Raw genomic sequence first — 26,188 nt, 5'->3', positions numbered from 1 at the left:
GGGATCAGGGGCTCTGGATTGGAAAGGGAGGGTAGGTCAGGTTTTGCTTCAACTATTGCAAGGTTGGGGTGATTCTGCAGTCTCTGTGTCTGGGTTTTTCTAACAGCTCGGAAGGCACAAGGGGTGGCCCCTGTGTAGCCAAGGCAAGAGGAATGATAGAGCTAGGGTTTGCTGGGGAAGCTGGATGAAAGTATCAAGTGGAAAAATAGCCTCCTAAAAGCCTTCCTTTCAAGGCTTTTCAGTATTTCTGTATTTTCTATTTTTTGTGGTTTTTTAAAATGAAAGAGGGAAAAGGTCACACAACCTCTCTGGTTTTGGCCACAAGAATTATTTTAATTTTTTAAAATAAGGAAATAAATGTGGGATGGAGAGATGATGCAAACCTTCACCTTCCATGACAGACCCAGCCTGCATTGGCTCAACAGTTTTGATTCCTATTCATTAATCCAGCTTTCCTCTATCAGGCAGATTGGTAACGGTGAAACTTTTCTGCATTGCTCTCACTCTCTTTCTTGACTTGGAATTCTGGCTTCGTGTTGTGCAAATGAGCTCGAGCTCAAGGATGGTGCATTACCCCTTGCAGAAGCCTGCAGCCTCCTCTGTCCTTCCCTCCTGTGAGTCAGGAGAACCTAAGGCTGAGGTTGGCACCCCTGGTTAAATCCTCGAAGAACAAGCAATTCTGTGCACTCGTTGCTCAGTTCAGGCTATGTTCTGCTTAATAACTAAACAGCAATTAGCTCCATAGTTTTGCTACTACACTTATTATAACCCCCATTAAAGTTATGGGGATTTTAGTCAGTAATGGCTTGCGGAGTAATTAACAAGCATGAGGCTTTTATTGCTACCTTTATTTTTAGCTTGTGCTTTACAAACCTTTTCTGCCAAATACTAAAATAGGACAGAGGCTCCGTGGTGCCCATCCCCTGCCTCTGGTGTGGAGAGGAGCAGGGCTGGGTGCTGAGAGCCTGGAGCTGGGCAGTGGCAGAGCTCTTGTTCCCAGTGCCTGCTGTGGGCTGGGGTTGCAGGGGAGAGCCAGAACTGCCCCATGCCTCAGTTTCCTCATCTCTGAAGTGGGTGCGACAGCGCTGCGCCCACCCACTCGCCGCTTTCCATGCAGGCGTGGGGACTTGAGTGTAAATTCAGAAGGGTTTGATGGGTCACGCGGGTTGTGGTCCGGCTGCTCAGTGATCAAGGTGAGCTGAACAGAGGGACCTTCTGCTGCTCCTGCATCATTTTTCAGTGGGGATCAGAACCAGTTCCTATTGCAAAGGTGGAAGAAACCCTGCGTTCAAGTTTAGGAAGTCTTTGCCTAGGGGAAAAAAAGCTAGTAGTTAGAATATGCTTTATATCTTGAAGTATGAGTGTTTGTTCTCTTTGTAAAGCTTTTGCTGTAGGATTTGGCTGTGCATCCTTATTTCCTGGCTGTTTTGTAACACAAGTGTTTGGTTTGTTTGTTTGGGGGTTTTGTTTGTGCTTTTCTTGTATCTAGACAATATTTTTACTCCAGTGACTTATGTATATACACAAATTCAACTCAAGCAATTCCTTAGTTCAACATGTTCTAAATCACTTCTGCTCAATGTGTGAGAACCGAGGAGTCATGACGCTCGGGCTGATCAGCCCCAAAGGAAGAAAGAAGGTAGAACTAACTATAAACCAGATTGCAGATCAAATCAGTGTTTCCTACGGTAAGTGTCAGCGCTGACGCCAATTAACTTGATTTAAAAAAAGAACCTTTAGCATTTAATAATCCAGCACATTACTAACACATGGCTCCAGGATTTATTAAAGGTTTTTTATTAGATGAGTGTCCTTTCAGTATTGTCATGCCTTGACACCATTGCCCTCTGCCGGAGGACGTGAAATCTCTTTCACCATGTGGCAGAACCTTTCTGCTTCCAGCATGGCAAAATGTATTTCTGCCAAGGAACGGCTTTCCAAACTGTGCAAAACACCTTTGTTTTAGAAGTATTTTAACCCCAAAATCCCTTACATTTGAGCTGGTGGTTTGTGTCTTTCACCTGATATTATCAGAACTGGAAACTGTAGCGGAAAATAGAGTCTGCTCTTTTTAATTCATGTTTAAATTTGTTCCTTCTCCTTCTTTCCCCTGTGGAGGAGGAAACAGCAGAAGCCTAAAACTGGGAATCTGAAAAAAAGCCAGGTTTTGGGTTGGAAAAGGAGAGTGGTGTTATGATGGGGCAGGGGCAGAGTGAGTGCCTCGAGAAGCACAATTTTCTAGCCTCATTTGTACCATAAACAGCAACAAAAAGCATAATCTGGCCTTGGTAGAAAGGGACTTCTTGGATGTAGAAGGGACTTGTGACTTCTCTCACCAGCAGTGTAAAATCGCAGGCAACCATGTATTTCCTAGCTGATGTTGCTCACAGGAGAAAATGGATTTCGCCTTCTGCAGCTTCAACATGCGATGGTGAGGTGGAAGTGTGGCTTTGTTACACTGAGAACTGGCATCACCCTGCAGTGAGACCCTCAATTCCATTAGCGTGCTGGGAGGGAACATGCTTTAAATGCTTTGTTTGGATGCAGATTTCCTCGTGCTGCTTCGTCTGGATCCAGATTTCATGGTGTTGCATTGTCTGGATCCAGATTTCATGGTGCTACCTTGTCTGAATCCAAGTTTCATCACGCTGCTTTGTCTGCATCTGGATTTCATGGTGCTCCTTTGGATCCAGATTTCCTAGCGCTCGCAGAAGCCCCAAGTGAATTTTTACCGTGTCCTTCAATCGTGCATCTCAGGGTCATCAATAAAATCAAATCACTTCAGGAATTAATAGTGTGAAAATGTCTTTGCTGCGGGGCAGATCTCATGGTGCTGTGGGTGCTGGCAGGCAGGTCAGGGTGCAGAAATGTGGGTCAGCAGCTGGGGGTCAGGCTGTGGTCCGTGGCTCCACGTTCTCTCCCAGCTGAGCATCGCCCTCCGCGATCGGATCCATACTGGGGTTGTGTCCCTTTGGGCATGTGAAGCGTGATGGTTAGGGAAGGGAACGTTAGTTACAGCCGCTGCGCGCGGGGTTATCTGCAGGGTTATCTGACTCACATCTGAGGCCCACGGTTGCCGAGGGTGCAGAAGGAGCTCAGCGTTCAGCCAGCCCCAGGAGGACGTGGGCAGGAAACATTCCATACTGGAGAGCAGTGTCCCTGGGAGCTCTCTGCTGCCAGCCCGAGCGGAGCTGGGGCACGAACAGGGCTGCGTTGGCCCTTGGCAGCTGGAGCTCCAAAGCGATGGATGATTGACCAGGGAGCTGCTAAATGCTCGGTAGCAAATTAAAAGGAATCGATCCCAAAGAGACCGATGCACAAATCGTTGGAGCCTGCTCGTTTTCTCCTGTGTTGCGGGGATGGAAATCGGAGCCCGAAGATGCCTGTTCTCCACCGTACGAAGCCGAGGGTCAGCCTGTCCCATGGGAGGATGCTAACAGTTTGAGTCTGGATGGGCAGGAGGCAAGGAAAAGGCATCTGTAAGGTAAGAGCGCTGTACTCGGAGGAAGCTGTCCTTGACAAAGGGGGCATTTGATGTGTGCCAGCCCACGGTGGCAGCTTGCCAGGTGCTGTGAATCGACTCTGAGTGACTCTTTTAGCATGTCGTTTCCTCGTACCCCTCTCCAGCAGCAGATCTCTTTTCTTGGAGCATTTGCAGTGAAGGCACTAAACCAGGCAAGGTCTATTCAGAGCTGCCCCTCACTGCTTTGCCCTACAGGGATGCTCAAGGGACGTGTTCTGTCTTTACCGGAGGATTCAAAGGATGCTGGTACTCAGTGCCCTCTGCTCAGGCAGTGATGGCAACTGCAAGGACAGAAAGGATGAGGCCAGATGCTCTTTCCTGAGGGCACTGTGTGCTTTGGCAGTCCTAGGTCAGCGGGATTTCTCTGGCTTTCAGAGCTGGACAGGGACGCAGCAGAAGGCTGATGTTTGCTGGGATAATTTCTCCTCTTCCTTCCTGGTTTATTTTGTCTGGATGAGGCTGCTTTCTTTGGTTCTGGAAAAAATAGGGACAAATCTGTGTTACTGAGCGATGCTTCTTTGAAAGTCTGCAGGGTGTCTGGCTGCACAGAGCATATCCTTGGGCTGTGAAAAGCTTTTTCCTGCTGGTTCCCTGTACTTGACAGCAGGAAGTCCCACTTTCCATAGAACTAGATATGTTTGGTCATTGGTTTAGAGGTTTGTTGTTGTTTCCTCTGGGGATACTTCCAGAAGACTTAGCTCCTTCTTATCACCATCACTAGCCCAGCCTGCCTGGTTCTACCACAACTTCCTTCCATACCACCAGCTTCTTGTGTTTCCTAAATGCAGTTTGCCAGCACATCTACTGATCGTATCGTCTGACAAGGGTCTCCTGAGTGAGGCTTTGCCTCTGTGCATGGGTGTAAGCGAGCAGGATGGGTCCCCAGCTCCGTAATCTCTGGCAGAGGCTTTTGTATGGGAGGTGGCAAGACTCTCCCTGATGAGAGACCTCTGGGGGGGAAACTGTTTGCTAGAGTTGGCTGGAAGTTATTTGAAAAGTCGGAGGCTGTATGTGTGGAAAAAGATGGATTAGCTGACACTTTTGTTGCAGGACATTTACATGGACACAGGCCAACTTGTATATGCCCTACTCCTTGCTTTCCCTGGTAAATTAAGACCTCCGTGATTGAAGTGCTACTTTGGAAGAACCGAGTTCTGTCCAGCAACTTGAATATTGCTTGCTTGCACTTTAAAAGGACAGCCCATTGGTTCTTGGAGACATTTCACTTCAAGTCTTCCACTGGGAGCAGTGCCAGGGGCTGACGGTACAGCCCGGTGGTCGAGGCACGGCCAAAGGAAATTCAGATCAATCCAAATTGGGTTAATTGGGGTTTGAACCTGAATTTCTCCATGACTGCCCCGTGCAGCCAAGAAAAAGCAAGTTCCAAGGGCCTTGGGAAAAACACTTGCAAAGTAGCATTATATCTGCAGGTCCCTCTGGTTTAAGGAGGGGATCTGATTGTTTCCAGGGCGCTGTGGTGGTGGTGACTGACCAGCCAGCCAGCGTTTGTGCAGTGGGAGATGAGTTCTCTTCCCCAGAGCAGACTGCTCCCTGCCTTCGACTGCAGTATTCTCTGGGCTCTCCTTTGTCTGCAATGCAGCCCTTTTAGCAGTGGGCTGAGGTGACCCCCCATGTGGGAACCTTGGTACTAAACTTTTCTCCGTGTTTGCAAACTGTCCACTGTGCGTGTCCCTGCTAAGTGATGTACTTTGCTCGCCAAGATACTCGGATGAAACGCAGTCTGCTTAAATCTCATATGTGCTTGTACTGAATCAGACTAAGCCATTGTGGCAGTTTAATATACTCCAGTCGCAACACCTCCGAGGTGGAAGAAATGAACCTGAACAGGCCGTTGGAAGCCTGAGTTAGAAGCAGCTGCATCCCAGCGGGATGGTCTGAGCTGAGAGGATTGCAGAGATGGGCAAAACCCAAGTTGTTAGCTCTGCTGAAGCACAGTTGAGGGGGAGGGTCTGGTGGGTCAGAGCACTTGCTGGTGTGTCGGGTAAATGATGTGGTCATTGTGGTCTCTGCGTCCTCCTTGGGGCTTGGGCCCAGCACTTGAGGTTTGAGGCTGAGCTGGCTTGTGGTTGGAGGGTCCTTTGCCACTGGTAGATGGTTCAGACACTGCGGCACTGAGCAACTTCTGCTTGGTGGAAACAAGGGACTCCCTGAAGGAGTGGATGCAAAGGGAAGCAAGACTCTGGACACCGAGGAGGAATCTCTCCCTAGAGGAGAGGGACACATTTCTGTTTCTCACTGGGCACTGGAACAGGCTGCCCAGGGAGGGGGTTGAGTCACCTTCCCTGGAGGGGTTTAAGGGACGGGTGGACGAGGTGCTGAGGGACATGGTTTAGTGTTTGATAGGAACGGTTGGACTCGATGATCCGGTGGGTCTTTTCCAACCTGGTGATTCTATGATTCCATGATTCACTGACACAGTTTGGTTTGCTGTCTTGCAGAGGACTTGTGAACTCTGTGGAGCTCCCTAGTAGTTTCCTCTGCCTACTCACCTTTGCTCTGTGTTGCAGGTTTCCTTCCAAACGAGGCCCTGAGGTTCCTGCTGGCAGCTCCAGCAATCTCCTGTAGAAGTGCCCTCCTGCTCCTGGTCCCAGTAGCCGAGGCCCCTCCAAACCTGCTTCTGCAATGGGTGGGTTGTAAGCACTGGTAAGACCTACGAGTCGTGTCGCCTTCACTGCTCTCTCCTTCTCTCGTGTTCTCTCTCTCTGTCCTTGTTCCTTCTTGCCCATTTATTTCTGTTCTCCATGTGCTCTGCTGTTCTGTCTCTGGGGTTTTCACTGTCAGGTAATGAGGAGCTGTGGGTCCAGTCAGTCTTGGAGATGCCGAAGAGACGAGACATCCTGGCTATCGTGCTGATAGTTCTGCCCTGGACACTACTAATCACCGTCTGGCACCAGAGCACCATTGCTCCACTGCTTGCAGTGCATAAGGGTGAGAGAAATCAAACCAGCCCATGCCAAGTCTGTGCATCCCTCCCTCATCCTCATCTCCTCTTTCATTTCATTTCTCCGTGGCAGCCATTCTCATCTCAGCTCCCAGTCCATGCTCATGCAGAAGCCTCCCCGCTTCTGCTGTAGGAACAGCTCAGTGCTCATGGGGGTTCTTCCGAGACATCAAACTCCAAGCCATGGGATGTGCGTACTGCACTTGGAGAGCTCTTTACAGCCTAAATCCAGAGTACTGAAGGAAGATGCTTTTCTTTGTTCCCTGGTGATCTATAAGAGAGGAGTCCCTTCCTGCTGGCCTTTGCAGCATTCTGCTCACAACTCAGTCCAGCAGGAAACCTGGAAAAAAGAGTGCAGAGGAAACAAAGCTGCCGCTTGAGACAGCTGCTCTGTGTGATGTGAGACAAAGAGTGTTTTTTAAGTGTCCTCAGGAAAGCATCGAACTGGTTTTCTTGCACATGAAGGAGAAGGCAAGAGCCAGCTATCTCACCTGATCATTTGGTGGAGGTACAATGCTGTGAGAGAGTCAGCTTCCAACTGTCACATGGAGCATTAAACAGAGCCCTGGCCCAAGTCAGGTTGGAGGATGTTGTGAGTGATCCTCTCTGGCCAGAAGGGTCCTTGCTTTTATCCTGTTCTTGGCATAGCAGCAATGTCTAAGGGCTGTGAGAACTCTTAGGGGTTGGAAGAAGCCACATTGACAACTGTGGTCTTCATTCTTGGTTCTGCCCTTCTGCCGAGCACTGGGGTGGGCAGGTCAGCTTGGGGAGACTTGTCTATGGGGAAGAAGGCCAGCTCATTGTCCTTCTCTGTTCCCCTTCTCTGGGAGATCCTCTCCCCTTGTCTTTTTAATGTTTGTACCCATTCTCCACCATTGCTTATCCTTTTGCAGAACAGTCTGATGTGTAGTTTGTGTTGTCATAAGTTCAGAGTCTGTCCTGAGCAGCTTTACCTCTCCCTCTGGAGGACTGACAGCCACCCATGAGGCTTTGGCCAGTTGTTAAGGGAAAAATGACTGTGATCCCCTCTGGAAGGTGAACAGTGTTTCAGAGGATGAGGAGCTACTGGGCAAGATCAAACAGGACTTGAAAGAATACTGAGAATATGCTGTTCATACACGAGTTTGATTCAATGCCCTAAAAACTAGGAGCTGTTTCTTGTGAATGGCCATGGGCACTGAGATTACAGCACAGAGACCGCTCTGCTCTGACTCAGTCCTGATCTTACTGATGACCTTGGTTCCTCTGCTTCTCTGAACCCCTGGAGCAAAATGAGTGGTGACACAGACCAACCTGGAAGCTCCTGGGAGAAACAGTTTTGTTCTTGTGGAGTGTTTCTGAGATCCTTTGGTAGCAGGTGCTGAAAATGAGATGTGCATCTAAACCCTAGAGAGCACGGAACGGCAGGGCTTCCACGTGCCAGGATTTACAGCTGAGAGCTTGACCTGCAGGGTTTGCAAACTGTCCCAAGCGCCATCCTGGCTAATTACATTTGGATCCGTGTCCAATGCATTTTGCAGATCTATTTTTGAACTGATTCCAGCGTTCTCTGCTTTCTGAAAGCTGTGCTTTGCCTTATATAAGGCCTGATACCAACATATGCAGGCACCTTGACCCTGTCCCCCACATCAGAAATGCACCCTCCCTCCAACAGTGCCATGGACCATGAAGCCTTCATTCAGTTCAGGGCTGATATCAAAATCTGTGCTGCTGGAAGAGTTACATGCTATGAAAAAAAAAAATAGATAGTACCCTAGTGGGTCAGATCTAATGTCTGTCTGTTCCTGTTCTCTCTCATCTGAAGTTCCTGGTAGTAGCTGCTTTTGCAAAACCTATGACTCAAATCATTGTGATCCCACTAGAGAGCAGCTAGCTTCTATCCCGAATGGAGATGCTGCTTCATCTCTGCTTCATCTCTGCCGTAGGCTGAGCTATTCCTGCTGCTCTGCAGTGGTACAGAGGTGTGAAAGTCACGCCCTGGAAAAGGGACAGGTGCATGGACCTTTTTTTTCCTTCAGCTGATGGTGAACAAGTCTCTCTTGGCAAGGGTTTTATGTGTTTGGATGAGTGAATCCTGTGTATGAGCGTGTCCTGTGTATGAGCTGTTCATCGTTCACATCCACAGGGCTGAATGGGCTGTTCTGGTCAGAGATCGGTAGGGTCTTTTTGAGGAGAGGTTGCTCAGAGGCAGGTGGAAGTCTCAGCAGGAAAAGCCTACAATTCCAGGCTTAAATTTCTACTCCCCATTTCTGGATTTGAAGCGTGTCTTTCTCCACTTTTCTGTGTCCCGTCCCAGGCCTGTCAGGAGAGCAGAGTCCTGGTCAGATGTTGCTGCTGGGGGATCTTCCCTGACTTGGTATTTTCCACCAGTTTGTTCCCTGCCTCCCAGTCCAGGAGCTCCAGTGCCTGAGTGCAGAGCCATAAGTCCTGTCCCACTGAGCGTGGTGCCCACAGCACTCTGGAGCTCTTCAGGAATGACAATAGCATCAATCCATGCTGCTATTTGCTTTATCTAGATCTAATTGCTGTACAAGCCCAGCTCTTCTGGGTGCTTTTTGAAGTTGCTTAATCTGAGCACTCAGCTGCACCATTGTCCTGGACTCCTAGATTTTGTTCACTGCTGCTTTTCTAACAGCAGGGACTTCTTTTCTCACGAGTGTGTTTGTCCCCAATTCCTTTATGTATTCGTGTATTTATTTGTTAAAGCCTCCATCCGAGCTTGTTTCCTTTCCTCTGAAACCACGAGGGTCACCTGCTCTTAGCAAGCAGCCTGCTGGCTCAGTCGGGGGGTGTTGGAGGACTGAGTCCATGCGGCTTTTTCTTCTCTCCCATACCCTTGCTCAGATGATGGTGGTGACTCCCGGCGTGATCTCGCTGCAGGCTTGGACTCCAAGGAATACTGCTTGTCGGACCGGGACATTGTGGAGGTGGTGAGGACAGAATATGTTTATACCCGTCCACCCCCGTGGTCAGACACCCTTCCCACCATCCACGTCATTACGCCCACCTACAGCCGGCCCGTCCAGAAGGCAGAGCTGACGCGCTTGGCCAACACCCTCCTGCACGTGCCAAACCTGCACTGGATCCTAGTGGAGGACTCGCAGCGGCGCACGCCGCTCATCACCCGGCTGCTGCGGGACACGGGGCTTAACTACACTCACCTCAACGTGGAGACGCCTCGCAACTACAAGCTGCGGGGAGACATGAGGGACCCCCGCATCCCCCGGGGCACCATGCAGAGGAACCTCGCCCTGAGATGGCTCAGAGAGACCTTTAACAAAAATAACAGCCAACCTGGGATTGTTTACTTTGCCGATGACGATAACACCTACAGCCTGGAGCTCTTCGAGGAGGTAAGAACCTGATGGGGGGCCTGGTCTGGCTGACACAGCAGATTAGCACATGGGGTGCAAAAGATGCTGTGTACCGAGCTGCAAGGATGCTGCGTTCATCCTCTCCTGAGCTCTGGACCGGTCTTGTCTGCACAGTGGTCCCACTGCAGCTGTGCTGAGGTTCTTTCTGGGGCTCGGTTACTGCACTGAGAAATGTGTGTTTCCCAGAGTCAAAAGCATCCCGTAGAAAAGAACTGGAACCCCAATTTTCCCTCTGGCCTGTGATCAGAAGGCAGACAGCTCTTACTGTAAAGGAAGCTAATGAGGAGCTGCCTTGCCCTGTGGGGAGCCTTGTTAGGGCTGGAACATTTCCTGCTGTCTGACACGCCTCGGAGAAGAAACCTCAGCCATCCTCCTTCATGCCCCATCCTGGGGGAGATTTCTGGCTGGTCCGTGATCTGATGTTATCCACTTTTCTTCTCCACCACCTCTATATATTGCACTTGGCTGTCTATTAATTCATGTTTGTTCTTGTTTGAGGAGTCCCTGGGGTTTCTCTTCCTTGCTTGCTGTTTGCATTTGTTTCCTCTCATCCCAGAGCATCCTCTGGTTAAATTCTTTAGCTGTCAAGAGCCTGGCTCCTGCTCTCCATGGATGCCCAGCTGAGGTAGCAGCGCCCTGTCGGAGTTACGCCTGAGCAGTGTCAGCACAGTCCTAGTACCTGCAGGATGTCTTGTTCAAGGGATGCTCTGGGCAGCTGTCTCTGCTTTGCCACACACACAAGGAGCTTGTGCCTGTCAGGGCTTGTTTCTGCTACCACAAAAGCAGAGCCCCTCCAGCAAGATGTGTGCAGTGCCCCTTTCTAGAGCTCTTTCTCTCACAGCATCAAGGGATGGATGGTGTCTCATGCTTCTGTGGGTGAGCAATGGGACTGAGACCTCAGCCGGGAACTTTGTGGCTCTGGGAACTGTGGTGGCAGGCTGAACCCTAGCATGTCCTGACAGTCTTGTCAGGCGTGAGCAGGGGAAGGTTCCCATGTGCTTTCCCACCTTTGCTGCTTGTTCCACTCCTACTCTGGAATTCTAATCTAAATGAGCTCCCTGTGCCTTTCCCTGTCTGCAGCTATGCAGTGCTCTTACAGTGCCCAGCACGCTGTACCTCACCTCCAGCTCAGAGATTTCTCATTCCTTTGCTCTCCTGAGGTCGAGCTCTTGCAGCAGGAGACAAGAAAAGGAGGATTGCCTCCTTCCCCACCAGCTGCCAGTTTTCATACCAAGGATCTCCAATTTATTCACTCTATATGCACTCCCTTTCCATTCCCTGATGGGTTTTACTTGAGCTTGGACAGCAACAGCAATATAAACATTTTTAAAGCTGAAAGCAAATTCAGACTGAATGTCTTTCTTCTCCAGTCCCCTTTGAGGCTGGTTCTGGCAGCATCTTGAGACAGAAAACGCACATTAATAAAGCAGAGAGGGTTCCTTCATTCCCCCATGTGCTTTGCTCGTAGAGGCTTCTCCTCTCTGATATGTAGCTACAGTTAAGGTCACACGGAGCCAATGAAATGTGCTGTGAAATGCAGAAGACGTGCACTATTTTCCCCTGTGGACAGGGGCTGCCGTTAGCATGTGTATAATGCAGAAGGGCAAGTGCCAGAGCTCTTCTGGTCTCGTTTGCAGTAATTAGCAGTGATGAGATTAGCTCTGGGAGATCCCTGATCTGAGAGCAGAAGCGAGGCTGAGCCTGCCAGCAGAGCAGGACAGGGCGCTGGGGGGTGAGCAGGCAGACTGGCATTCAAAGCATCTGCGTTGGCAAGTGCAGGCATCTGAAGTGTCCCCTGATGGCTCCTCTCTATTTCTGCTGGCTCTACAGGGCATCCAGTGTTGTTCTGCTGGGCAGCGGGAGCGGCTACAAAGCCCCATTCCGCATGCTGGGAGCTTCGGAGGGGCTGTGCTTCTCTGTCCCTCAGGCTGGGGGCTACAGCTGCCGTGCCCCTCTCTAAAGATGCTTTTAACCTTACTGTGTCTCACAGGCTGAGATGGCAGCTCAAACTCCTTCGCTTTCAGAGAAAGCACCTTTCTTCCTAGACATGCCATTCCTGCCTTTCCAGGTGGCCTTGGACAAAGTGCTTCCCTCCTCTGTGTCCTGATTTCCCCAGCTGATGCCCCACAGCTCTGAAGATCTTCAGACAAAAATACACTCTTAATTCTCAGTTACGTTGATTGCGGGCAGCTCTGTTTTTAGTGCTGACCTCGTGCATGATTCTGTGACTGTCCATTACTGTTGCTCCTGTTGCCACTTTCTAAAACCCTTTTCTCCTCCAGCTCCAGGACGTACGTCCTTCTTTAGGTGAGTACTGAGTTCTGCAGCTTGGTTGGAGCCACAGAAGGTGCTGCGAACATAAACCAGGCTCTCAGCTCTAGGGTTTGCACTGAAGCTCGAGGATGCTTGGCTCGTGCACAGCAGCGAGTGAGGGGAAACCGTTCTAGGGGGTTGCTGGTGTGTTGGAAAATGCATGCGGCCGGTCCTTCTGTACACACCCACCATCCCCTTCTCTTTCCTTGCCTCCAGATGCGCAGCACCAGGAAGGTGTCGGTGTGGCCAGTGGCCTTCGTTGGTGGCTTGCGCTACGAGTCACCCAAAGTGAACGCAGCAGGGAAGGTCTACGGCTGGAAAACTGTGTTCGACCCCCATCGCCCCTTTGCTATAGACATGGCGGGGTTCGCTGTGAACCTCAGACTGATCCTCCAGCGATCTCAGGCTTACTTCAAACTGCGAGGAGTGAAGGGAGGCTACCAGGAGAGCAGCCTGCTCCGGGAACTCGTCACCTTGAATGACCTCGAGCCGAAAGCTGCCAATTGCACTAAGGTATGGTCTTTTCATCATACATGGGATATGGGGATCCAGAGGTAGGAGAAAGCGCATTCAGCCTTGTCATTCAGTCACTTGTCCTCTGCAGTTGAAGAGAGCAAAGCCTCGTTGCAAGGGAGCTGGGAAAGGTGATTAAGTGTTGAATAGTGTGGAGGGCAGGTATCTTTTTTGTTGCAGGCTGCTAGCGGTTGCCATTGGCCTTGAAATATTGAGTTTTTTCTCCCCTGTAACTATCCCATGCTCTTCTGTTACCTCTGGAAAATATTCTTATTGTTTTCAAGATGGGCTTCTCTGTGCCCTTGCCAATCCTTGGGGCGGGGAACTCCATAGGTGAAATGTGCATCTGTTGCTTCAGTGAACTCCTGAGTGGTTCTCCTGTGATAAGCCAGCATCGTAATGAAGTTTGGCCCTCTGGAACCCATCTGAGCTTTAACCAGGATTACCAGCCATGGCATTTCCTGGCTGTAGGGAAAGACTGTTCACACAATCGCTGCCTTATGGCAAAGTTGCCTTCTCCCTCTTGGCATCTATGCATTATCGCTGTATTTGTCTACAATAAAGTGGATCTTTCTGTGTCAGAGATGATGCAGAAATGTTTTAATGCCTGGGATATTGCTTTGAGCTCTAGGAGGCTTCCAGGAAGCTTCACTTAGGAATGAATTCATGATAGCAATTGTTGGACTCGATGATCTGATGGGTCTTTTCCAACCTGGTGATTCTATGATTCTGTGATTTTGGGGGAGGCGGATTTTACTGCTGTCAAACGACTGCTAATTATTTGACTGTACACGTTGCCCAGGAGCCACCAGGTCATGGAGCAGGACCCTGATGTGCTAAATAACATAGAAATTCAGAATGCAATGCTGGTTCTTGCCCTAAAGAGTTCCTGGTCTAAGATGAGAGACAACAGATGGATGTCTATCCGGAACGACAGGAGAATGTGTGAGATACAATGAGACAATGCTGGTTAGCCTGACAGGCATCAATCACAGCACATCAGCAACAGAGGTGCTGTCAAGTGCTTTTGAAGGTTTTGTGAACGGATACAGAGCACTGGGTGTGCCACTGTCATGCCTTTGTCTGGAATAGGCACCAGCTAGTCTAGGAGTCTTTATTTATCATAGAATCATAGAATGGGTTTGGGTTGGAAGGGACCTTAAAGCCCATCCAGTTCCACCCTCTGTAATGGGCAGGGACACCTCCCACTGCATCAGGGGCTCCAAGCCCCATCCAACCTGGCCTTGAACCCCTCCAGGGATGGGGCAGCCACCCCTGCTCTGGGCAACCTGGGCCAGGGCCTCCCCACCCTCACAGCAAAACGTTTCTTCCTGAGATCTCACCTCAATCTCCCCTCTTTAAGCTTAAAATTGTTCCCTGTCATCCTATCCTTATTTTGTTGCTACCAACAGACCGAGTGTTGGATCCAGGTCTCCATCGCTTTTTGGAATAAGAAAATATTTTGAATATTTTCTTAAAGACACCCTGTGTCTCTACTTTCCTTCTGCACCACTCACCAGCCCCAAGCCATGTTAAAACCAAGGATCTCAGTGTTCAGCAGTGTCCAGGAATAAGGAAGAGGAGCTGAGGGGGAGGAACAATTTGTTTATTATCTGATACCCACTGTGCCTCGTTTTTTAAATCTGTATGGCTGTGGTTATGGCTGTCCAGCACTGGGATAAATAACACAGATGGTGTCCCAAGGGTGGAAAAAGAGATTGGATTCAAATTAGATCTCTGTTCTTGGGCACTGTGTGCCCTTCTTGCTAAGAAGGAAGCACTGGCTGGAAATAAGTGTGTTTGCAGCAGAGCAAGGGAGATACACGGGTTGCTTTTGGTCTGGTGTACAGAGGATTAGGGGTGTTTACTCAGTGGCCAGTTATGAAATCTTCAGTCTATTGTCCCTGCTGTAAATAACTGTAGGAAAAAAAGGCTGGGAATAGGAAATCAGGGTTATGGAGGAAGGAGAGGAAAGAAAAGGTTGTTTCCAGGCAAGAGGAAAAAAATGGTGTTGCCAGACAGGCTGCGGTGTCAGTGCTGTCACGCAGGAGCTGCGGGTCAGAGATGGAGAGGAAGCAGGAATTGCTGGCCAGGATTCGAAACAGCCTGCGTTTCTTTTTTTGGTTGGGCTGTGGGGAGCTTACAAGGGTCCTTGTTGTGAGCTGAATGCTGCCTGCTCCTGGCAAACTCCTAGTGCAGCTCTGCCTCGCTGCTTTCAGCTGATGCCAGCAGCCTCCATTTCCCAATTGCTGTTTTGCTCACCCGTTTGATGAGGAGGAGAGTCCGGATGAGCAGCAGAGGAGGATAGAAGTCGGCTGTGGACTGGGGTCCTATTGCCCTGAGGATAAAGCACAGGCTTCTTCCTCCCTGTGCTGTTGTGCTCCCAGCAGTGGTGATGGTTTGTTTCTGTTATCCATCACCATACTCCTATTTTACAGTGAGATTTACATCAATAATTATGATGTGCCCAGATACAATCACTAAGGAGGGATCAGGGAAGTGCATGAGATAAACATAGGCATCTGTTTTCCAAAAATGCTGCCTTCCCTGTGTACAGTGCTGGTATTTCTATTTCCCAGAATCCAGCCCACAAATGCACACTCCTACAAAAAGCTTAAGCTTTGGCCAAAGACATAGATCCTGCTTGTTTTCTTTGATTTGGGAACTGCCCAAAAAGGAAGGAAAAAATTAAGGAAGTCAGTATTAATTGCCGCAAAGTAAGGAGAGAGTTATCCCTCCTTCCCAGGGAGGGAAGGGTTGGTTCATACTGGAGCTGTAAGGAAACCTTCCTTTGCAAGCATGCTGTGTGCATCTGTATTCCGAGTTTCTGCATTCCCCCCATGCACCCCTAAAGCAAAGAATACTCTCTTCAATCCACTGGAACAGGATAGAGGTCTGAAGTCCTGTATTCCTGTAATATAGACATAACTAGGACATATTCTGCTCCCCGTTTTCCATTAAGACCTAAAGAAACAAGCTCCAGTGTGCTCAGCCACTGAATCCATAAAGGAGAGAGACCTTGAGTGGTCCCAGCTATTGCAGAAGCCTCAGCTTGGGCTGCCACAAGAGGACAGACCACAAAATGTAAGGTCATTGCAAACGAGGCATCTCTCATTCCAGCTGCCCCTGGGGCCGCTTGCTTCTCCAGGGAGACAGATTTAGGTCCGTTCAGTTGGGCGAGGCAGGCGTTTTGTGCTCTCGGGAGGTCTCGGTAGCAATTCTCTGGGATTGAAGTGGTGTGTAAAAGAAGACGTTTCTCTTCGTTCCTTATCTCCTGGCTGAGTCAGATCTGAGACTGAATCTGTGGCTCGGCAGCTGGGTGTTCAGGTGGATGCTGTGAGAGGGAGTCGGCTGGCAGCTTTGCGCTGGACCGGCTGTCGCTGAGCCTCAGGGTGCGTGTGGGCACCGCTCGGTGCCACAGCCAGACTAACCACCTCCTGTCAGACACAGGGACAGCAGGGAGCGAAGAGAGGTCTCCCAGCAGCGTCTGAACCCCACACCGACACTCTGGCTGCCGTCGCTCTGGGAGGGGAATAAATCCTTGTACGTACAGAGGAGACCAACGCGTCGTGCCCAGCAGCAGCCAGGAAATTGCACAGCAAAAGGAGAACAGAACTGGCTGCTTCGTGATGTCACAGATCTAAAACTGGCTCGGAATGGGCAGGAGAGAGGGAAAACGCCAGCCTGAGGCAAGAAGGCTTCATAACGCCGTGCTTTGCTTCCTCCTGATTTTATCCTGGTGCTACATATGGCAGGCGAGGGAATCGGCGTCACAAGCGGTTTGTGTTCTTTGCCTCACAGGGGCAGAGCAGTAGGGTACGGATGGAGCAGATCTGTCCTCTGTTGCAGTCAGACTGTTCCTGAGATCAGGCTCCTCTTTTCACGTGGGCTCGAGAGCAGGGGTCTGCAGTGAGCGGTCGGTACCCTGGCTGCGGGGTGCCAGCTGGTTCAGCTTCACACCGGTGAAGACACCATTGATTTTTATGACAGATGTGCAGCACTTGGAGGGCTCTTTTGGCCTTGTCCCGTCCTGATTCATCACCAAAACTGTCGTGCCAATGCCATCTCCTGTACCACAGCTGAGAGCTGTCATTTACGTCAGAGCAGTTTGGGGTTTGCAGCGCTGGCTGCCTGCACAGTGGACCTTCAGATCCGTGCTGCAGCTGCAACAGCTCAAATTTGACCACTCTCACCCTTGTTGAGGCTCTGGAACGAGTCCAGAGAAGAGCAACGAAGCTGGTGAGGGGGCTGGAGAACAGGCCTTATGAGGAACGGCTGAGAGAGCTGGGGGTGTTCAGCCTGGAGAAGACAAGGCTGAGGGGAGACCTCATTGCTCTCTCCAACTCCCTGGGAGGAGGTTGTGGAGAGGAGGGAGCTGGGCTCTTCTCCCAAGGGACAGGGGACAGGACGAGAGGGAATGGCCTCAAGCTCCACCAGGAGAGGTTCAGGCTGCACATTAGGAAAAAATATTTCACAGAAAGGGTCATTGGGCACTGTCAGAGGCTGCCCAGGGAGGGGGTTGAGTCACCTTCCCTGGAGGGATTTAAGGGACGGGTGGACGAGGCGCTGAGGGACATGGGTTAGTGTTTGATACGAATGGTTGGACTCAATGATCCGGTGGGTCTTTTCCAACCTGGTGATTCTATGATTCCTTCCCTTGTGGTCCTGCATATTTTGCATATAATACCCATCACAAAGTACCATTGTGTAATTGCACAGTTGAAGGTTACTGTTGGAGCCTTGGCTCGTTTAATAGCAGTGGCCACAATTCTCTCAACGTATGAGAAAAGCAAGAGAAGCAATCTTTAGTTTTTATACCACTGCATGTGTTTCTGGGAGAAGAGGGCCTCCACGATGCCCAACAGAGCCTGCAGAAATCTGCTTTAGCGCAAGCTGAGAGGAAGCAAATCTGTCGTCACAGCTTGGTATTTCTTTGCGTTGTGTGGTCTCCACTTCAAATAAGTTACTGGAACCCCCTGCAGAGGGTTATAGAATCATAGAATGTACTGAGTTGGAAGGGACCCACAAGAACCATCCAGTCCAGCTCCTGTCCCTGCACAGGACACCCCAACATTCACACTGTGGGGCTGAGGGTGTTGACCAATGTCTTCTGGAATACTGTCAGGCTTGGTGCTGTGACTGCTTCCCTGGGAGCTGTTCCAGGGCTCCACCGCACCTCTGCGGGAAAAACCTTCTAATGTCCAACCCAACCGTCTCCTGGTGCATCTTCCTGCCATTCCCTCAGGTCCAGAGAGAAAAGCTCAGCGCCTGCTCCTCCTCCTCCCCTTGTGAGGAAGCTGCAGAGCGTGATGAGGTCTCCTCTCAGTCTCCTCCACAGCAAGGCTATAAATGACTGGAAGTGTTTTGCAGCAGCAGAGATTTTTAAAGGGGACTCCCTCAGGTGCCACATATGAAACTACTGCTCAGGGGAAGTCAAGTACTTGGTCCCCCTCGCGGTTTAATCCCTCACAAGCTGTACTTTTTGCACAAGCCAGAGCTTCCCTGAGGTGTAAAACAAACACCGTGCTTGTGGGAAAAGAATCAAGCAATTGGCTGAGAGGAAAAGCAGGTGTTTCTCTACTAAATGGTGATCTCTCTCCCACGTTGAAGAGCACAGCATGGAAAAGGGTAGGAGCTGCTGTATCGAGATGCAAACTCTGAGAATTGGTCCATTTTAGTTGATTTAATATAACTGCCTTTTTTGGCTCTTGGATTTAACAATGCCGAAGTTTAAAGAAAAGCAAATAAGGTGCAGTTGTGGTTTGCTGGTTAAGGAGCGCAGAGCGCAGCCCTCGGCCATCAGCAGGGCTGAGTGTTTATGTGTCAGAAGCAGAAAGAGCTCTTACCTGCTCCTGCTGCAAAGGAGAATTGGCTACAAGATTTTTCTAGCACCTGGGCCCTATTAAGGTTTATACATTCCGTTCATGGGATGAGGAGCTCACAACTGGTGCTGGCAGAGCACTGAGAGCCACTTGTACAGAGCTGTTTGGTTTTGCCTCTTCATAGGGAGGTAACACAGTGATCGCAGCGGCGTTGCTGCGGCGGGTGAGGAGGACTCTAATAAAGGCTAACTTTGATGAGCGGGCTTTGAAGTGGTTGTGGGGATCGATGAAATGGCTTTTTGGACCCACTCCAGACAGCAGCTGGTCTCTACTGCTTTAGTATTAGCAGGCGAGGTTTAAATCCTGCATAGGTGACTGCTCACATCAGAGACAAATTTGGTCATGGGAAGGCAGGGGTTGCTCCTATTTAACCAGAAGGGTTTGAAAAATCCTTTGTTCATCCTTTAAAAACAGAACATGCCCTCGGTTTTGAGAAAAGCAGGGATCAGGGATGAAATGCTTTGCAGATACTTGGATTAAATGTGCAGTATTGTCATAGCAACACGAGGGAAACCCCTGCAAGGTAGGAAATATCAATGGGAACAGGTGAAGGGAAGCAGGAAACCACAGCTCTGAAGGGATAAAGCTGCTCCCAGCAATCCAGGTTCTAGGAGCAAAGCAATAAGTATAATTGAGCCCAGTGCAGGGAGCAATACATTAAACAGCTTCCAGAAGGGTCTGTGCCAGCAGCAGAGCACAGCTAGGAGAAACTCCTTAGCTATGATACTCCACCCTCCCTCCAAAAACGTTAGACCACATGTTCAATTATATTTTTCCCAGTACTCCCTCACAGACGTTGATCAACGTTTGCTGCTAGGACTGAGGGAAGCTTTTAGTAGGAGCTTCAGGTCTGTTGTAAGCAAGTTAGAGAGGGGGTTTAGAGCGATGTGATGCATCGTACCTGGTACAGAACAGCAGCTGGCAACACAGACCCAAAAAAATAAAGTAGAGAGGGGCAGGTTTAGGCTAGACATTAGGAAGAATTTCTTCCCTATGAGTGGTGAGGAACAGGGTGCCCAGGGAAACTGTGGCTGCCCCATCCCTGGAGATGTTCAAGGCCAGGTTGGATGGGGCTTGGAGCAACTGGATCCATGGCAGGAGTGTTGGAACTGGATCATCTTTAAGGACCCTTCCAACCCAAACTATTGTATTCTTCTATGATTATATGATTTCAGAGGAAATGCATAGTGGTTTTTCGAGGTGATCTGCTAGACTAATGCTTGCTGGGTTGTAAGAGGGCTGTGTCCAGCCCAGAGCACGGGGGAGGAAGGGAGTTCTGTAACCAACTCCTGTGTCTTGCAGCTCTGAGACAGCAGAGATTACGAGAGAGACCCGGAGCAGCAGTAAGTGCTTCTCAGACCACTGTCACTCTCACATCTTTCTTTAAAAGTCAAAAAGAAGTGATGGTGAGGTTAGAGTGCAGCCTGATGTCTTCTCTCCAGTAATGGATTTTCAGAGATGCGCTGAAAAATCCATCTTAATATTTCACACAACCAAAGGCAATAGTGACAGCTGGAGCAGCTGGTGGGGCTCGGTGTCATTGCCTCTTCCCTCTAATGCACGAGTCACGACAGGACCTGAAGTGACAAGAATCTGCATTTCCACACCTAGCCTAGCAAAGGACTCCACACTGGCCAAGGATGCGATAACCAGGAACCGGAGGAAAGAACTTGATCTATGGGAAAACATGCCTGTGGTTCTCTGGTTATGCTTTACATCACTGAAAAGGCTGATGAGCCTTTTGAGGAAGATGGTTGATAACTACATGGAAGGAGCAGGTTAATGTCCCACGACAGTACACTGTATAATGGGTAATTTCTGTGCACTGTGCATTTTGGATAGCAGCAGGCCTGCCTAAATGAAGTTTTATGCAAACCTCCTTTCGGCTGTGAATGCGCCATTAGGCTCCAGGGTAGATGGTTAAATTGCACTATTGATTTAATGTGCAAGAATATTTGTTAGTGCGGCGAAGAGATGCAGCTAATGACTTCTGTTGGCTTTTTCAGATTTTAGTCTGGCACACGAGGACAGAAAAGCCTGTGCTGGTGAATGAGGGGAAGAAAGGATTCACAGATCCCAACGTGGAAATCTGACTGTGCATGGCTGAGCGGAGACCAACACCAGGTAAGGTCCCATGTTTGGGAACAGTAATGAGGATGAGTGGTAAAAAAAAGTAAATACTAGATAATGACAGGGAAAAAAAATAAACAGCTCTTTTAGATCTGCTTTTTAATTTCCATCTTCCACGTGTCTGGCCTTCCTTTACTACAGAACCTCTTGAGACAATTCATTCATCTCTCTTCTTTAAGACAAGCTGCTAAAGGGGAAACCATACAATCATGGGTTAGTTTGAGTTGGAAAGAACTAATGATCATCCAGTTCCAACCCCCTGCCATGGACAGGGACACCTCCCACTGGATCAGGGACTCCAAGCCCCATCCAACCTGGCCTTGAACCCCTCCAGGGATGGGGCAGCCACCACTGCTCTGAGCAACCTGGGCCAGGGCCTCCCCACCCTCACAGGAACACGTTTCTCCCTAAGATTTCATCTCAGTCTCACCTCTTTCAGCTGAAAACCATTGCCTCTCGTCCTATCCCTGCCCTCCCTGATTAAGAGCCCCTCCCCAGCTTTCCTGGAGCCCCTCTCAGTACTGGAAGCTGCTTTAATGTCTCCCCAGTGCCTTCTCTTCTCTAGCCCTGGTGACAGGCTGGGAGGAAGAGAAATCCAGGGAGTGAGAGTTTAGGCAGAAGTTACATTGCTGAAAGCCTCAAACCCCCGTCGAAACAAGAAGGTGGCCTTATTATTGTATGAATATAGCTGAAGTGTGAGGGTGAATGATGTGGATTCATCCCCCTGCAAACACTTAAGGAAAGCTACAGCAATGTCAGTAAAGGCATTTTTAAGTCAGGCAGAAGCTTTCACCTAGGGAAGAATTTAATTTATATCCACATCAAAGCCATATAAACTCAGTGCTGAGCAAGGTAGGTTGTGGAATAAACCTTACACAAGGTATTTGTTTACTGAAGGTGAGCACACAGAGTCTTCTGCAGTGGAGAGGAAGGAACACGCGCATTGATGGCTGATTCCCTGCTCATTTGTCTGTGCCCTGGCTTCTCACCTTTAATTACCTGCACATCACGATGTGTTTCATCTTCTGCACTTCAGGAGCATGCTCTGCAATTGGTTTGCTGGAGTGAAGGATGGGCTGTTTACTTCTATCTGTATCCAGCCTATGTTGCTGCTCTTCATTATTATGGGGGAAAAAAAAAATAAACCCACAATTCCCTTTAACTGGAATGTAGAACCAGGCCTGGAGGGGAGAGAAGGTTGCTGCTTGTTCTCTTTCCCTCTCAAATAGAGAGAAGTAAAAGGAAAGGGGTAGATTTGCTCAGCAGCAGTGTATTTTTAACAGTAACGAGCTCTCCTATAGCACACTGCCTCGGGCGAAGAGGACGGAGCCCTGCCTGCTGCAGTGACCTGCCTTTGCAGCCCCTTGGCAGGACAGCAGAGGAAAGCCTGCGCTGCACATTATTTGCTCTATATATAGCAGCTTTGCAGTGAGGCCATAGCTCTTCAGCGCTGTCACAACTGCTTTTCACCAGCACCCAGTTGCCTAGCAGCAGTACTCACAGATCTGCGAGCTGAGATGGGTTTTGGGATCTTTCCAAGGGGTGGCAGCTAACTGCAGCGAGGCAAAAGGGTAATATACATGCTGGTTGTGTCTCTCTTGCAGAAGATTTCTTCATGCACAGCCTGCAAGGTTTCTCTCCACGCCAGACGTGCAGTAGCCAGGAGCTGTGCTGACTTCCAAGAGTTTTAGTGTACTGAAAACAAGCAACACTGCATACATAAACTACCCGGATTCCCCTGCCCTTCCTCCTGGACTCTGAGCAGAACCAGACGCTCTGGAGGTGGAGAAAAAGCACAGTAAAATACAGGACTGACATCAACTTTGGTACAAGACCAGCTGCCTCGCGAGATGCTGGGTTTGGGAGAAGTGCATGCAGGGCACGATGCACTGAAGACACAGCTGGAAGAGCAGTCCGGACCGAGGGCTGTTTTACAGGACCTGGAAGCAAGGGTGAGAATGCCCACAGCAGAGTGTTGGCCCCGAGGACTTGTTTTTCTGGAGACACACGTACCTTGGGGCTATGTGTGCAACAGCCTACGCAGCTCTGTCCGTGGAGGGGACAGCTGCCTTCCGAGATGGCACCTTAGCCCTTAATTTCAAACCTATTTTCATCAGTGTTTCTTACGCTGCACAAGACAGGAGGGGTTTGGAGGAGGGTGAAAAGCAAGGCAGGTTAGAACCAACCCATTAGGTATCTCTATTCTCTTCGTATTCCCTCTCCTTCCCTTCATTACTTTCATGTTTTAGAGGGTGCTGAGATACCTCTGGATGCAGTTATGTTTACAGCATGTGGTTGTCTATTCATTCACGCTAAAATAATTGTAAGTGGGTTTCAATGATATCGCTGTGGCCCTACACCATAATACTTCATCCAGGCTCAGATCTTGGTTCTGTTTAGACATCATTTGGCTCACGCGAGCATTAGGTGGATTCTCTGAAGGGTGCTCCTCCATAAAGACAAAATCCCACTTTAAAAAAAAAAACAAAGTTAACTGCTTAAAACTAGGGATTGAATGATAAAAGCTGAATTTAGAGCATCTACCGTTCTACTGAATGTATCCTTCAGCCCTAGCCCCTTTTTCAAGGCCATGCCACGCGACTGCAGAGCTACTGGCATGAAAAGCAGTTAGAGAATGCAATTCTGATGGATAGAGCAGCACCCTTGTGAGGGCATCCTGTGCTTAGTGCTCTGGTTCAGCACCTGGCTTGAAGTAGGGTGAAAAACTCATTGGTTGCCTCTTCCCTGTTCTGTAGCATCAAAGGACCAGGGTAGCACTGATGCGAGGGTGTTCTCTGATGGAACCGTTTTGCTTCTCAGCGAGACACAGCACTGAGCAATGCAGAAGAGGAACCTGGGTGCTCCTACCCCTGGTTGACTCTGTATTTGAGATTGACAGACTTGCTGAGGAAGAAATTAGAGGTACAACATCCCCCTTCTCCCTGCCTCCAGCCCTGTGATAGGAAACAAAAACTTGCCTCCCCCCTCACAGTTGTTGCCAAACCTTTGATCAGCCCCCACTGCCCCAATTCTTTCAAAAAGCTCTGAAGCACAATTTTACCTTTGAATTGAGGGAAAAAAATGTAAACCTGGAAATAGACTTGGTTATTTTTCACCCTAACACATAGAACTATTAAAATGCTATAGATTTGATGGTTTGCTTCACAGTGCAGAAGCCTCCCTTCGGATTCATGGCATTGTGTTTTAAAAAAAAAGCTTTTTTTTTTTAAGTTATTTTCTCCCACCGTGTATCAAACCCACTGGGGAAAAGCTGCATTCTTTAATTCCCAGTCCCAGAAGCCTTGCTACATAGCCTTTATAAAAGTGTTCCTTTAGATGCATTGGCTGAAGCGCTTCTTGGATAGAAAGGATTTGATGGTCACGGCCGCCGACTGCTCTATGAGAACGGGTGTTGTTATCGTGTATTAAACCAGTAGCTCTCTGCACTCCAGCAGATTTATTCTGTTACTGTACTAGCCTCCCCAGGTCACCTCAGTCTGCAAACCTTAGAGTGGAAAGAGACATTTTTAAAGGACTACAACGTTTTCGTACCATTTAAACAGTTCCTAACTGCTGTCCTCTCCTGAGCTGCATGTTTTGTTTCACTGATCTGAATTCCAGTCCCTGCTGGGTTGCAACCTTCCCTTCCGTGGAAGGAAATAACTTCCAGAATAATGCAAAGGATCGAGTCCTGAACACAACCCTGCAAATACGCTCCACTCTCCTCAAAGTTGGTCACATGAACCTGGGCCTTCCCAGCTTGCAGAGAGGCTACTGAGGTCCTGGGGAGCAGGGATATTGGATGTTCAGTAAGACCAGCTCTGGCCAGGATGGAGTGTATCACAGCTGCACTGTCTGTTCTCAGTTTTAAACAAACTGTATTTAAATTTGTTAAATAAAATTATGGTTTCTAAGAACCAGAATACCCTGCAACTCCATTATCAGAGACAGCATACATGTTTGGTCTTCCTCTCATAGCCTGAATCCTCCAGGTACTGGAATAGAAAGCAGGGGCTGAGAGACTTCTCAGAGATTCTGAACAGTTTAGCAGCTTGAGCTCGAGCCCTTCCTCTCCCCTAAAGAGATGGCAGCTCCTCCGTGACTATGGAGCTGGTGAGTTAAAAGAAAACAAGGCATATTTCCCTAAATCCCATGCTTCTGTTTTGAGGGATAAAAAAGAAAACAGGAGCTAGGATCCCAAGCTTTCCCATCAGGTTTAACTAGAACGTAAGAATGTGCTCTCCCATTTGCAACTATGGCTGCAACCCCTTCATTTCTTCCCCAACCAGAATCTGATCCCTGCCCATTTTACAAGGGGGAATCTCATCTTCGAGAGCTTCACGGTCAGAGCATGTGTGGAGGGATGAGTGGAAGATTAACTTATCCTTTTCTCCTCCTTGGAAGCTCTCATTCCTGCCTGGCCTAACACAGAATGAGGTATCTGACAGGGAACAAAAGACATTTCACTTTTGAAAACTTTCTTTTCCTTGTTGAGAGAGAAACAACCTCCACAGTTAAACTTAGTGGGGGGAAAAAAGCTCCAATTAAAGTCATTTGACAACCAACTCGGCTTCCAACAAGTGAACGAGTAATGGCCTCTTTGCAGAGTGAGTTGCTAAATTCTGCCTGGAAGCACAACAAAATGGTTTTCCACACCTGGTTACTCATATGTTCACCAACTATTTTCTCCCTATCTAATTATAAAAACGAGGAGGCCAGTAATAACACGTTTTTAAAGTCACTGCGGAGCTGAGTGCTCTCTTTCTCTCTCTCTCTCCTGCCTCCAGCACCTCTTTACTCCCCCACATTCACCAGACAGTCCGTAACATCATGCGCTGCCATCCAAGCTGTGGGTCCTCAGTAGTGCAGGGAGATGAGCTTCCACATCCATCTATGAAACAATCACCTCTGGTTCCTCCGGGGCCCGTTTTCTCTTCTGAACTTACTGCCAAAGAGTAAATCCTTTACCTGGGTCTAGTGGAAATTATCATGCCCAAGTGCCTGGGTCCCCAGACATGCAACCAGGAATATTCAAGATGAACCAAACATGGGAAGGAAGCTCTCCTCAGTCCACGTATTGAGTTCTTCCCAAATAAGGGATGTCGACAGATTGGATTATCCGTCCCGCAGTGCGTTCTTCAAAGATGACAATCTGCACAAGAGAGGGATATATAAAGTTCCTTCACACAAAGGCTGAGTTCCTTTAAATATTTTTAGGAGGAGAAGGCATACGATCACAGCAGGGGAAGGAAGCATCACTTAAAGAGATCAATCAATCTGAGTCTGAACAGTAAATGTGATTCTTCTTCAGCACCACACGATGCAGAAAATGAACCAGCATCAAATCAGGTTTGGCTTGATTTTGGATGTGATTCAGTGCTTTGAAGTCTAGCTGCCATCCTCATCATGTCTTAATCGTTGTCAGAGCAATATTGTCAGCTTTAGAGCAGCACCTGCCCTAATTTTCACAGATCTTAGGAGAAAACAGTCC

General features: G+C 49.0%; 2 protein-coding genes across 10 annotated transcripts in view; one reads left to right on the top strand and one right to left on the bottom strand.

The window, feature by feature from the left end:
• Window positions 1-22,457, top strand: part of B3GAT1 (beta-1,3-glucuronyltransferase 1) — a 39,025-nt gene extending 16,568 nt beyond the window's left edge. Inside the window, exons 1-7 of one of the 8 annotated variants that reach the window (XM_069876351.1) lie at window positions 3,263-3,484; window positions 6,052-6,170; window positions 6,326-6,472; window positions 9,330-9,838; window positions 12,389-12,685; window positions 20,574-20,691; window positions 22,302-22,457. In XM_069876351.1, coding sequence (XP_069732452.1) covers window positions 6,167-6,170; window positions 6,326-6,472; window positions 9,330-9,838; window positions 12,389-12,685; window positions 20,574-20,660 — 1,044 coding nt within the window. In that variant the 5' untranslated portion in view covers window positions 3,263-3,484; window positions 6,052-6,166 and the 3' untranslated portion in view covers window positions 20,661-20,691; window positions 22,302-22,457. Of the gene's footprint in view, window positions 1-3,262; window positions 3,485-6,051; window positions 6,188-6,285; window positions 6,473-9,329; window positions 9,839-12,388; window positions 12,686-20,573; window positions 20,692-22,301 lie in introns of those variants that run through there. The other 7 variants (XM_069876354.1, XM_069876352.1, XM_069876350.1 and 4 more) reach the window with 7 other exon arrangements.
• The window catches only part of GLB1L2 (galactosidase beta 1 like 2), a 32,942-nt gene continuing 28,052 nt past the window's right edge, over window positions 21,299-26,188 (bottom strand). The window contains exon 20 of one of the 2 annotated variants that reach the window (XM_069876345.1): window positions 21,299-25,849. In XM_069876345.1, the coding sequence (XP_069732446.1) occupies window positions 25,763-25,849 (87 nt within the window). In that variant the 3' untranslated portion in view covers window positions 21,299-25,762. The remainder of the gene's footprint in view (window positions 25,850-26,188) is intronic. The other variant, XM_069876346.1, reaches the window with a different exon arrangement.

The sequence above is a fragment of the Phaenicophaeus curvirostris genome, chromosome 25, assembly GCF_032191515.1.
Source record: "Phaenicophaeus curvirostris isolate KB17595 chromosome 25, BPBGC_Pcur_1.0, whole genome shotgun sequence".
NCBI classification, from domain to species: Eukaryota; Metazoa; Chordata; class Aves; order Cuculiformes; family Cuculidae; genus Phaenicophaeus; species Phaenicophaeus curvirostris.
This window is presented reverse-complemented; position numbering and strand designations above follow the sequence as displayed.